The 12,545-nt window shown below is 51.9% G+C and overlaps 1 protein-coding gene across 2 annotated transcripts in view; it reads right to left on the bottom strand.

Moving 5' to 3' along the window:
* Bpi (bactericidal/permeability-increasing protein) overlaps positions 1 to 12,545 on the bottom strand; it is a 28,781-nt gene that overhangs the window by 14,652 nt on the left and 1,584 nt on the right. The window contains exons 2-6 of one of the 2 annotated variants that reach the window (XM_023714808.1): positions 10,244 to 10,446; positions 7,657 to 7,771; positions 6,596 to 6,724; positions 4,755 to 4,913; positions 3,612 to 3,675 (exon numbers count right to left, since the gene is read on the bottom strand). In XM_023714808.1, the coding sequence (XP_023570576.1) occupies positions 3,612 to 3,675; positions 4,755 to 4,913; positions 6,596 to 6,724; positions 7,657 to 7,771; positions 10,244 to 10,373 (597 nt within the window). In that variant the 5' untranslated portion in view covers positions 10,374 to 10,446. The remainder of the gene's footprint in view (positions 1 to 3,611; positions 3,676 to 4,754; positions 4,914 to 6,595; positions 6,725 to 7,656; positions 7,772 to 10,243; positions 10,447 to 12,545) is intronic. The other variant, XM_004631001.2, reaches the window with a different exon arrangement.

Raw genomic sequence — 12,545 nt, 5'->3', positions numbered from 1 at the left:
CAGTGGCCAGCTACCGTGTCACTGCTGTATACAGGCAGAATACCCTGGCACCCTTTCCATCTGTGCCTCCCAAAGGACAGACCCTGGTCACATCTGACTTTGCCACTGAAGAGGTCATCACTCCATGTCCCTAGACCTCAGTGTGCTTACCTGGAATGGAAGGAGCCCCTCCCTCTTTACCTGAAGTTTTGCTTTCTGTGGTTTCAGTTCCTATGACCAACTATAGCCCAAAAATATGAAATGGAGAATTCCAGAAAGAAATAATTTATAAGTTTCAAGTTGTGGCTGTTCTGAAAAGCGCGACAGAATCTCATGTCATCCACCTGAGATGTGAGCCAGTGCTTTGTCCTGTGGGTCCCTGCTGTGTACCTGACGGGCCCGTTAGTCTCTGAGCCATCTTGGATTCACATGTACCACTCTTGTATCACAGTGCTTGTGCTCAGATAACCTGTATTTGACTTAACGACCCCAGATCAAAAAAGCAGTAATGCTGGAGATTCTATTACAGTCTATTGCTATGACTGTTCTATTTTGTGACTAGAACAAAATATTGTTAATCACTTGTTGTGCCTAATTCATAAGTTAAATCTTATAATAGGAATGTCTGAATAGGAAAAAGCATGATTCTGTATAGAGAGGGTTCAGTACCACCCTCAATGTTGGGCACCCTTTTGGGGGGGGGGTCTTAGAGCGCTCCCTGGTGGACATAGAGGGTACTGCTGATTTTACACTATGTCCTCACCAGGAGGTGGAGCCTCCCTGAGATTTGGGCATGGCTACTTGCTTCTGACTAATAGAAAACAGTGCAAGGAGGCTTGACCTCACAGAGGTGAGGGCCTAAAAGGTTGTGCACCTTCACTTTCACTCAGGAAATGCTCCTTCTCTGGTCCCTCCCTCCGGGCACCCAGTCACATTCCATGAGCAGCCCAAGTCCTGTGGAGGGCCTGGGCAGCTGCTTAGGTCCATAGTCCCAGCTGAGCTGAGTCTTTAAGGCTTCTCAGTCCTCAGCCTTAGCCTCAGAGATCCAAGGTAGGGAGCCTCCTTACGCTGATCGCTGGAGTCTGTAGTTGAGACCCAGATGCCATGGGGTAGAGAGGGTCCAGGCTCTCTCTGCAGCCCCAGGTTCACCTCCTGACCTGAAGATTCCATGGGAGCTGAGAGCTGTGCTGGCCATGGGACACCTGGTCTGGGAAGCAGCTGGACAGCTGGACTCCAGGGCCCATCTGCAGCCCTGTCCGATGCAGCAAGCAGGGCTCTTATGCCTCCCCCTGCACGTCCAGCTGAGCATCTTCCATCGTGACCACCAGGGACTGCTGGGAGCCCTGGCACCACAGCCCTCTCTCCTTAGAAATGCTGTTGCTGCAGTCCTTCGAGCAAGAGCTCCCCTGCCTCCCAGCGCTGAGCCTGAGGATGTCTCACCCACATGGTCTGCCCTCTCTGGCCTCTCGTGAAATCCAGACAGGGATGCCCCCAGTGCTGAGCCTCAGGGTGCCCTAGCATTAGTCCACTCAGCGCTGCGCCTTCTTTGCTCCCCATAGGCTGCTGGAGCCCAAATCCTTGTCTCCCCCATCTCCCATCTGTGGCCCACACAAGGCCTTGGTTTGCAGCCCAGTGCTGACTATAGCCCAGGCCCAGCTGGAGGAGGGGATGATGGGAGGGAGGAAGGGAGAAGAAGAGGGGCAGTTGGGGACAAGACTGGGTGCTCCTGGAATGCTCTTCTGTCACCTGAGGCTCTGGAAGCTCCAAGAGGATCCAGTGTCCTTCTCTGAGGAGTCTGTGCCTCTTCTCCAAGAGGCCTGGGGTGAAAGGACAGCAGGGCCCGTGAATACTGGGGCTGTCCTTCTGGCACTGTCACCTGATGTTGCTCATCTGTCAGGCCCAAGGACGCCTCCAAACCACAGTGCATCCCCTCACCTGCTGCCTGCTGAGTGGGCTCCTTGTTGCCCCAACACATGGGCCATTCAGAGGCCCAGGCTGTCCCCTCAGTGGCCAGCACTCCCAGAATTTCATGATAGACACCCAGCTCTCCCTGCCCATTCCCAGGTCTGCTGCCATTACCACCTTGTTCATGCTTCTGCTCCAGTCAGGCTCCCCACAACTCTGTCCTGTGCCAGGAAAGACTCTTTGCCTCTGCGACCAGTGGCCTAGATCTGAGCCCAGCACCGTCACTTCCCCTTTCCATGGCTCAGTTTGCTCATCTGTGAAATGGGGGCAATCACATCTCCCTCATGGGGGATTCCATGTAGAACATAAAGCTTCAAGGCAGGAATCCAGAGAATCCTGAACACAGAACCAAGTGCATGGCAGCTCACAGCACATGAAGGACAGCCCCACCGACCTCACCATCCTCACCGACACGAGCACCTCCAGCAACAGCAGCAGCACTTTCAATCTTGGCCACTATTATATGCCACTACTGGTGGTGCCAAGGAAAGCCTGACGGTGTGAGGTATTCAACAGGCTTTCTCACCCCTCTTGGGCAGTTACTTGACTTTATAGAAGGGTGAGCTGTGGTGAGGCAGGCCAAGGGACAAACACATGGTATGCCCTGCCTTTTTATCCTTACAGTGGGCTCAGGTCCCTATTTTACAGATGGCAAAACTGAGATGCAGAAAGATCAGGTCATTTGGTCAGGGTCGCACAGCTGGCTGTGCAAGGGACTCTGAGCTTGGAGCCCCTTCTGTAATCCAGACTTAGATCTATTGACGCCCAAGGATTATTTCTCTAATTTAGAACCTTTGATACAGTCTTTTCTTTCCTTTTTTTTTTTTTTTTTTTTTCAGAACTGGGGATTGAACTCAGGCCCTTGCGCTTGCCAGGCAAATGCTTATTCTACTGAGCCATCTCCCCGGCCCCCGACACAGTGTTTTCATAGGGATGATCTCACTGTGTGGATGTCCTCCTGCCTGCATGTCAATAGCTTTGGTCAGGACCCCTCCCTCTCCCCCCCACTGCACCGGCCTCCTTGATGGTCCCCCCTGCCCTCTCCTGGCTTCTCCTGTCATCCAGCAATCAGAGAGTCTTCAACAGTATAAACCTATCCAGACTGCTCACGTGCCTGAAATCTTTAGTGGCTCCCCACTGCCCTCTAGAGAAAACCCAACCTCAGTGTCCTGCGAGACAGGCTCTGGAGGTTTCTTGCTAATGGAAAACCTGGCCAAGAGTAGCCTTTTCTCAGCAGAAGAGGCTGACCGGGGGTGGGGGGTGTGTGTGGTTCGGGTGTAGGGAAGTTGGAGAATGCCAGCACGAGTGGGTCCCTTGTCTGGTTCAAGGCAAAGCCATGCTTGGAGCTCTGTGTGTGGCTTGTGGTCTGGGTGTCAGCACCAGGTGGGGTGGTTACACTGTCCTCTTTGACGGGACAGGGAGCAGCAGCTCAGGAAGCACTGAGAGGGAAGCAGCCCCTCTGGGATCAGGAAGTGGCCCCTCCAGGCTCTCAGGGATTTCTCAGCAAAACACACGTGCCCAGCTTGAGGAACCAGATTTGTGGTTTCAGAGGGCTGCGGGGCTGCTAAGGGGGTCAGGGTCAAGAACAGCAGTGTCCCTAAGGCTGGAGGGAGATGGCTCCCGGAGTGCTTATGCTGCAGCCCCTGGGAAGACCCAGTCCCACTTACATTTTTGTTCAAGAGCTTTCGGAGCATAGAGTCAACTTTCTTGTGGAAGAGACGGAGCAGCCACCTGGAGGTTGACAGGCAAGGACATCTGTGAGGCTTCCAGGGTTACCTAGGCTGGATTCAGGAGGCCAGCTCCTCTGGGAAACCACCCTCCCTCCTCCTAAGAGGCCTTGGCACCCTTGCTCCCGGGCTCCAACCGTGTCCAGCCCATAATTATTTCCCTTGGTTTGTCAGTGAAGTTACCTTGCTGCATGGTCAGGTCCTGGCCAAGCCCAGTCTCCCTTGCCGCCTGCGCCTGCACTTGTCCCCACGCACCGCCCCACTGCCTGCCTTAGCCTCCGCCACCTGTGCTTCCTTCCCCCACAGTGCTTTTGCGCAGGCTGTGCCCTCTGCCTACACCACCCCGCCCCCAACAGCTACCTAATTAGCGCCTACTGATTTCTTTCATTTCCGTTCAAATGTCATTCAGGGAGGAAGAACTGGGCAGCTCTCAGACTGGACCTCATCTTCCTGCTCCATGTGTCCACAACCCTTTGCAGCTCTATTTCTTAGTTCTTCTCTCCTTTTGTAGCTACAGATACTCCATTCACTAACTCAGCCTTGGGAGGACTATCTGTCCTCCCTGCTGGGGTGAGGCTGACAGTCTGGGGCAGCGTCCTGGACTCCCACACTCGCAGCTACAGAAACAAGTTACCGCTCTCCTCTCCGTGCCTGAGTGTCTCCCTAAAAGCGATATAATGATAGACCCACTTCACCGAGTCCTTGTGGACTGCATTGGAGGTCAAAGGTGCTAATGTGCCCGGCACACAGGGAGCCTCCAGTCAAAGCCACTTAGGACCAAGTTTGCATTGGTGGCTGCTGGCCCTGAGTGATCTGTGCTGGCCTGGCACAGGAGCTTCCTGGCAGATGTGTAGAAGGTGGAAGACGTGGGCCCCACATGTGCAGTGAGGGTGGGGCCGTTTAGTGAAGACAGTACATGTTTGCAGGAGCGGGGCTGGTTGAATACACCGTGCCTGGGGAGGATTGATGCGGACGTTGGGTCTGGGGCCTGGGGCCAGCCTCCTCCACCTGCGGCCCTGGCCTGCCCTGGCGGACAGCACTCCTCTAGGCCCCTCCCCACAGCCACAGCCCAGGAGAACCTACCCCACGATCCCTCTGCTGCTCAGGTGGACCCTGTTGATGGAGCTGCTGCAACTGGAGCAGGCAACAGTGAAGCGGCCAGAGGGAGGGTCCCTGCCCAGCTTCAGATCCGCGGAGATGGAGACGCCTTCTACCCTCAGGACAAAGCTGCCCCTGAGTTTGCTGAAGGGAAACAAAGAGAAGTGAGGCAGAGAGAGCACTCCTGTCCCCACGCCGCACACACTTCACACCAGCACCAGCAGGCGTGCCTCTTGACATTGTCTCCACTGCAGATGGAGGCAGAGGCAGAGAGAAGACACAGCTTGCCCACGGTCACATAGCACAGATCCCTGGAGTCAGGACGCCAGTGTGAAGTCCAAACCCATGCCTGCCTGGCAGACTCTGTTCTCAACTCCCACCTCATGCACGGTCTGTCACATGGTGCCGGGCATGTTTCTTAACTTCTCTGAGCTTCCATTCCCTCAGATCCTAGTCCCGCAAGCAGACACCAGAATGAACGTGTCAGTGTACCACTAAAAATTTGAGTGTTTGAGGCCAATGACTTTAAACCATCAGTTAGTAAATGAGGTTAATAGCTCCTTTCTCAGGGAGGGAATAAGTTTTGGTAAGACTGAGGACACGTAGGTACTTCACTGACTCCTTCATAGGGTGATGAGGTCTTAGTAGTAGATTTTGATCAGTAAGTGAAATAATAGATACAGATGCGCCCAGGTTGTGCAGTTCTCACTGTGGGGAGCAAGCAGACTGACTCCTAGTTCTTGTAAGGCAGGCTGACCCGCCCCCTCTCTTCATCTAATAAGGCTTCTCTTGCATTTTCTCTCCTGCTTCCCCAAGCAGAAGATGTTTTCAAAGTGAGGTTCAATCTGAGTCACCATTATTGCTGGGCAGGGTCTTTGTGGGGATGCCCCAATATTGAGATTCAGAACGGCAGCTTGCACAATCTGCCCCAATTCATCATGCCGCCCGCACCACGCACTTGCCACTTCCTATCATGGGGCAAGGGTGTATTTCTTTGCTCTTGCCTGGCGTTGGTCATGTGACGTGACCTGACTGGTGCTATGTGAGTAGAAGTGACCGTGGGCCTTTTCTGAGACAAGGCCTGAAGAGGATCTGCATGTTCCTGCTGCCCTTTTTTGTACCTTTGCTGTCACCTATGCTCTGGCTAACCTATGGGTCCATGGAGGAGGAGTGGAACTTCTCCAGCTAGGCACACCCTAGATCAGCAGAACCCTAGCTGACACAAGAAACAGAAGATGATAATATGGTTGTTGTTTAAACCACTGAGATTGGGGAGTCTCCTTACAGTTAGTTGACAAAGAGAATCAGTGAAAGGTCCTGCTCAGGCCCAGTTTTCGCTTCTAAGCCACATGCTCCAACTCAACCTTGCCATGTCCTATACTGGGATGTGGACCAAGGCTTACCCGGACTTTTTTTTTTTTTTTTCCTGTAATTAGGACAGAGTCTACAGGGTCTACAGGTCTCACTACATAGATACACTGGTAGTGATCCTCCTGGTTCAGCCTCCCAAGTGCTGGGATTACAGGTGTGTGCCACTACGCCCAGTCTCAATTGCTGTCTCAGTGCACCCTGGGGTCAGGGCCGGGGCCAGCACAGCAAGCTGGGGATCAAACCCCAGCTGCTACACTCTGCCTAAGCAAGTGCTTTAGTCTGCTGAGCTATTAGGCTGGCCCTTATACTGACTCTTAAGTGACAAATTCCTTCACAAAACCTCTGGTGACAAGAGGTGATGGGCAAGGCAAAAGGTGAACATTCCTCACACCCCGACTCTGACCCCTTCCAAACAGCATGAGTTCACCCCCCAAATCCCAGGCATGCAGACGCACAGGAATTTCTTTCTGGCTTTCCATTTTCCATTGATAGTGACATGGGCATTGCCGATAGAGAGTTGAAGACCCACGTTGGGCTGCAGTCTTATCTGGGAACTGGGAAGCTGGAAATTGAGGACATTCATGCTGTAAAAGAGAAAAGTTTGATCAGCTTCCTGGGTGTCTGCACCAGGCCTTGGTTCAACCTCTTACTACATTCACTCCACGAAGAGCCAGTGACTACAGGGTTCCTAAGGGCCGGAGTGCATCTGCCCTGCTTCACTGTTGTAGCCCAGAGGCCACTGTGTCAGACACAGAGTAAGTGTTCAGAATGTCTGTGGAATGAAAGGGGGCTTTCTGTCCAGTGTCTACAGCCCCTTCTTATGACAACAGACCTGCCATTCTACTTTGGGGAAACTGTTGCTCCTGTTTTGTCAAACGCTACTCTGAAGAAAGTTGGCCATCTTTAGGGATGGAACTTGTAATTCTTTTTTTTTTTTGTACCAGAATCAAACTCAGGACCAGGCAGGTGCCGTGCCACTGATCTATATCCCCGGCCCTGTGGCTCAAGTTGAACCAGCCAGTGTGCTGTGTTCCCTTGACCTCAGTGATTGGTTCTGAGGCATGTACATAACCTACAATGGGCCAGTCAGATTGAACCTAAGGGCTTCTGCTTGACTTGGAAGGAGAAAGCGCTCTCCTTCCAGGACTTGGTGCTGAGGTGAAGCAAGAATTGTTGGTGGGGTTGGTGGGTATCCTGTCTCTGGAGGGCCACTTGCCGCTGAAAATGAGGCTTCTCCAAAGAAGCAATGTAGAGTGTGCCAAGGGAGATACAGGGCCAATGGTGTTCTAGACTGGCTGAAACTGATACTGAAACCAGACTATGCCAGGGACTTTAGTCATATGAGCCAATGATTTCTGGCTTTGGCTATTTGGGATTAGATTTTCTATCCTTGAAACTGTCCCCAAAGTTCTCACTGATACATGGAGCATGCACAGTTTTAGAGTTCATGTCGGCTCCCCAGGGAGTTGCATGGAGTACAGGAAAGGCAGATTCTGTGGCTTCCTCCAGAGCTCACCTGTAGAAGCTGTAATGTCCCTTCCCCAAAAATGACATCTTGAAGCTTCCCGAGAAGTCGGGCAGTTTGATGCTCTCCAGCTTCTTCTGCAGCATAGGCATCTCCTGCTGGCGGACTGAGGGCAGAACAGGGTGGGGGACATCAGAGGGGCAGCCTGCTGGTCCCTGTCCACTGTGGGGACAGTGGGACTGGAAGGGTCTACATCATAGGGGTCTGTGACAGTTTTCCATAGAGAGCCAGTTAGTGAATATTTCCAGTGGTGTGTTTCACGTTGTCTGTGTCACAGCCACAGCACTCTGATGTCACTGAGCCCGAGTAGCCACAGACAGGAGGCCAGTGAAAAATGTGACCATGTGGCAATGCTTTATTTACAGATGCTGGATTTGCATTTCATGTAATTTTCACATCTTGGGAGGTATTATCCTTCTTGCGATTTTTTTTTTCATCAATTTAACAGCGTAAGAAGGATTCCTAGCTCACAGGCCACACTGAAATGTGCAGTAGGCCACATTTGGTGAGAGGTTTCTAGTTTGCTGACCCCTGGCCTAAAATAGCCTATCCTCAAAAATCCAGTCATGCATCCTCTGAGTATCTGCTGCACACCTACTCCTTGCTTTGCTCTATGCCATGCCCCGCTACCTGACTTCTTCACTGTCCACAGGACCTTTGTACACGCTGCTTCCTGCTTCCCTCCATGTTCACCTGGCCAATGTCTAGTCACTTGCTTTGGGGACCTTCCCTCATCCAGTAGACCGAGAACCCCCCTTGTTATCATTTCCCCAATGCTGTGGACAGATGTCTCCTTTGGAGTCTCCATTATTGTTTGTAATTATGCATTTATTCATGCGGCTCTGATTAATGTCTCTCTCCCTTGCTAGATGTAAGCCCCCTGAGGTTATCGGCAATGTCAGTTTTATTTATTAATGTGTCTCCTACATTTTCCACCGTGCCTGGCACTTAATATTTGCTGGATAAATAAATGAATGCCCCAAAGGCAACAATTCTATCATCAGTTATTATGTAGCTAATAGCATCAAAGAGCCAATTAACAGGCAAACACATTATCTGAGAAAGATAAGTAGTAAAAACAGGGCACTTACTAGCCAGGCTCCTGGTTTTCCAAGAGCCTGTTTGAAAACAACCACAATAATGGTGATACCAGACTGTATCAAGTCCTCCCTCTGTGCCAGGTGCTGTTCTAGGCTGCACATGTCTGTCAAGTTACTGAGTCTAAATGGTCCTAGGAGGGAGGTCTTGTTACTGCCCCACCTCACAAGTGGGAAAGCTGAGGCTCAGAAAGGCAGTATGCTTTGTTCAAGACCATACAGCTGGCAAGTGGTGGAGTATGATTGGAACTCAGGTGTTCTAGTTCCAGAGCCCATGTCCTGAATAACACTGCATACGTGGTCACAATCCAGAGGAGAGAGAAAATATGGGACGGCCAAGACCTGGGTCCTTAGTGCAGGGTCAGAAGCCCACAGTAGCTTCTGAAGGTACTGGGGAGCCGCTGAATAGTATGGAGGGGTGTGAAAGCTAAACACATTGCTGTGTTTCAGAAAAATTCACTCTGGTTGCCATACAGAGCATGAGCAGGAGGGGAAACTGAGGCAGCTATGACTGAGCACCAGGACTTTTGGGCTCAAAGCTCTCAGCTGAGTATCTCCTCCCAGGGGCCCTACACGCACACCCCTTTTTCCTAGGTCAGGTGGGGCCTCTGTCCACACCCATGGCATCCAGAGCTGTCCTGCCTGGGTGAGAGTTCAGGATTTGGACTCCGGGTCACTCAGTCCTGTCCTGCTAGGCCCTGCTGTTGCCTCAGGGGATGGGAGTCTGCCCCGGCCTTAGTCTGATTTCCTGGGTTTGGGTTTCCCCACGGTGCTGCAGTCCATCTTTCTTCCATGGAGAGGTGCCAGTGAGCCACACTGGGGCTTGTGCACAAACCTGAGTCCCAGATGGGGCTGTCCTCTCTCACCACTCTCTCTGAGCCTGGGCCTACAGTCTGAGCTGCTCACCTGTGACTGTTGATGGTAACAATGTGTCCCAGCCAGCACAGCTGTGAGGCTAAAGGAGACCGCGTGGGTAAAGTTGCCAGACAGAGCCTGCCCCCCACAGAGCAGGCCAGCCAGGGCCCTCTGTGCCTTTCTGTCCTCTGTCTGGGCCTGGAGAAGCAGCCTGAGGAGTCCTCTCTGGGTCACTCAAGGGGTGCTATGCACAGTGCGCCTGCCAGCCCCTGCGCTAAGGAGGGCCCTTCCATGCCTGCTCCGCCTTGAGAGGCAAATGGCAAGGCTAAGAACAGGCTTTGAAAAGAAGAAATGGGCCTCAAAGCCTGAGATTGGGGGCAGGTAGAGGGGGTGGATCATGAGGACCCTAGCAGCACTGGGCAGTGGACTCGGGGTCCTCCAGACCAGTGCTTCCCTGTCCTGGGATCTTGGGCTGCTCACCTTGCCTCGTGTGTAAAACAGGGGCGAGGGAGCCCACCTCACAGAGCTGTGAGCATGCTCGGCACTGGATGTAAAGGGCTGTGCCAGGAGGTGCTCACAATACACCCTTCAGGGATGGGAGAAGAGACAAGAAAGGCACCAGTTACCGTAGTCCAGACCCGCTTGGGAGATCCTGATCACAAAGCCAGGGTTGGCGGCCGCTGCCAGGGCTGTGCCCGCAGTGGCCAGCACCACCAGGGCAGCCCATGTCCGTGTGCTGTCCTGGTCTCTGGCCATGTCCTCCGGTGTTGTCCACGCTGTCACAACCTGCAGGCCTTGGAGGTGAGCCAGAGACCTATAAAAGAGTCAGCTGGGGAAATGCACGTCAGAAAGTGTGGAAAGCAGGAAGGAACCTGGTGTGGGGGCAGAGTGGGGAAGCAGCTGGGGCTCCCCAGGGAGAAGGTGCTACAGTTCCAGAGGCAGCCCCGAGTGTCCCAAGGAGCGCTGCACATGTGTACGCATGTGCTTTGCATGTGTGTGCACACGGGTGCGGGTTGGCGCCTCTGGGCCTGTTTCCTCTTCCCAAGCATCCCATCCCCAATCCTTCCACTTAAGGACTTTTCCCCCCACAACACTGAGGATTGAACCTAAAATCTTCACACTGAGGTACAACCTCATCCCCTAAAAACAACTGCATTTTGAGACAGGGACTAAGTTGCTCAGCCTGGGTTCAATTTGTGATGCTCCTGCCTTGGAGGCCTCCCGGAGTGCTAGGATTACAGCAGAACTGGCTCACCCAGCTGACTTATTCCATTATTATTATTAGTTTGAGAGAGGGCCTCACTGTGTAGTTCAGGCTGACCTTGAATTCCTTATGCAGCTCAGGGTGGCCTCGAACTCATGGCCATCTTCTTTCCTCAGCTTCCTGAGTGCTGGGATTATAGACATGCATCACTTTGCCTGGTACAAATGACTTCTTGAAGTTGGGTGGTGGGGTACAGCAGAGTTTGTTAATCTTTATATTTTGGATTTCTTTTCACAGTAAAACATTTAAGAAAACATAACTTTGGGCATCTTCTTGTCCCAAGGAGCAGTGGTAGTAATGATTGCATGCTCTGGTTTGGGAATCTAGGTCCTTGGCTGCCCTCACTGGGTTACTATGAAGACTGAATAAGGTTTAAATCAGGTGACATATTCACACAATGTCCCTCTATGTGCAACATTAATGTTACTGATTTCAAAAGTCACTCATGTTCCTTGACCAAATTTTAAGAAAAGTCAAGAGAATATAAAGTAGAGTGCAGATAGACCCTTAACTTAGGAACTGGATTTGTGCCCAAGGCCTGATTGTGACTCAAGTTGTCAGTTGAAGGCTCAGGCTCCTCCACACAGCCTTCAGAGGCTCTCTCCTGTGCACAGGGAGATCTTAGTGTCCTTAGACTCTGGCCCAGGATTTCTCAGTGAACCCCATACAGGAAAGGATGTTGTAATGTTCCTGCCAGACTCTTTAAGGGTTCAATCTGTATTTGAGGCCATCAGAACGCACAAGCAGCCAGCATTCCAGTCATAACTCAAGACTTTGGTCATAAGTTAAAACTAAAATTCCAGCCATAGCCCAAGTTGTTCATATGTCAGGCCGGTCATAACTTGAGGGTCATGCACTGTATCATGGAAGCCCTCAAGAAACAAGCAGAAGCATCCTTTATAACATTGCTTCTGTGCTCTTCCCATTTATTTATTCATTATTTATTTATTTGGCAAGCATACATAGATGGTACCATTTGCTCTTCTAATGAACAAAAGTGGGGTCACACTGGTCGGTTTGGCAAAGTTCTCTTTTATCAATAAACAACATGTGGTGAGCCTTCTCCCCAGTGGTGAATGTTTTACTGCTTCCTTATCTCACAGTTTTCTTAACCAGGCCTCTGTTTTCCTATATTTCCTCCTCTTCCTTTGACCTGTGCAGAACCCGAAGCTGGACAAAGGGGAGAGATCTTCCCACCGGCACTCAGCAGGTCAGCAGAGCTACGAACACATCTGGGACCCAGCTGGAAAGCCTTGGGGGTTGGAGGATCTGAGACAGATACACCTCACCCACTCCCCAGCTTTGCAGTCCAGATGGTCTGGGTCCTCTCTGGGCTCCCACCCCGCCCCTCTCACTTCTGCAGCCTCAGCCTCTGGGTGGGTAGGAAGGGAGGGGAGCTCTCTGTTTCCATGGTGATAAGAAGGTGGCCCTGCAGGAAGGGATGGCCAGCTCCTCTCCTGCTGAGTCCCCATTAGCCCCCTGGTGTTGCCTCTCCCCACTCTTGATTTTATGAAAGTCTAATGAAGCCTGCTAAGCCTGAGGACATGAGACCTTCTGGGCTATTTTTTTCCTTTTTCTCTTCACATGGTTGTAAAAGGGTCTCTCTTTTTTTTTTAACGTTTATTTATTGTGTGTGTGTGTGTGTGTGTGTGTGTGTGTGTGTG

This window comes from Octodon degus, unplaced genomic scaffold (genome assembly GCF_000260255.1).
Source record: "Octodon degus isolate 3935 unplaced genomic scaffold, OctDeg1.0 scaffold00037, whole genome shotgun sequence".
In the NCBI taxonomy this organism is placed as follows: domain Eukaryota; kingdom Metazoa; phylum Chordata; class Mammalia; order Rodentia; family Octodontidae; genus Octodon; species Octodon degus.
The sequence above is the reverse complement of the archived record's forward strand: the minus strand, read 5'-3'. Positions and strand labels throughout refer to the sequence as shown.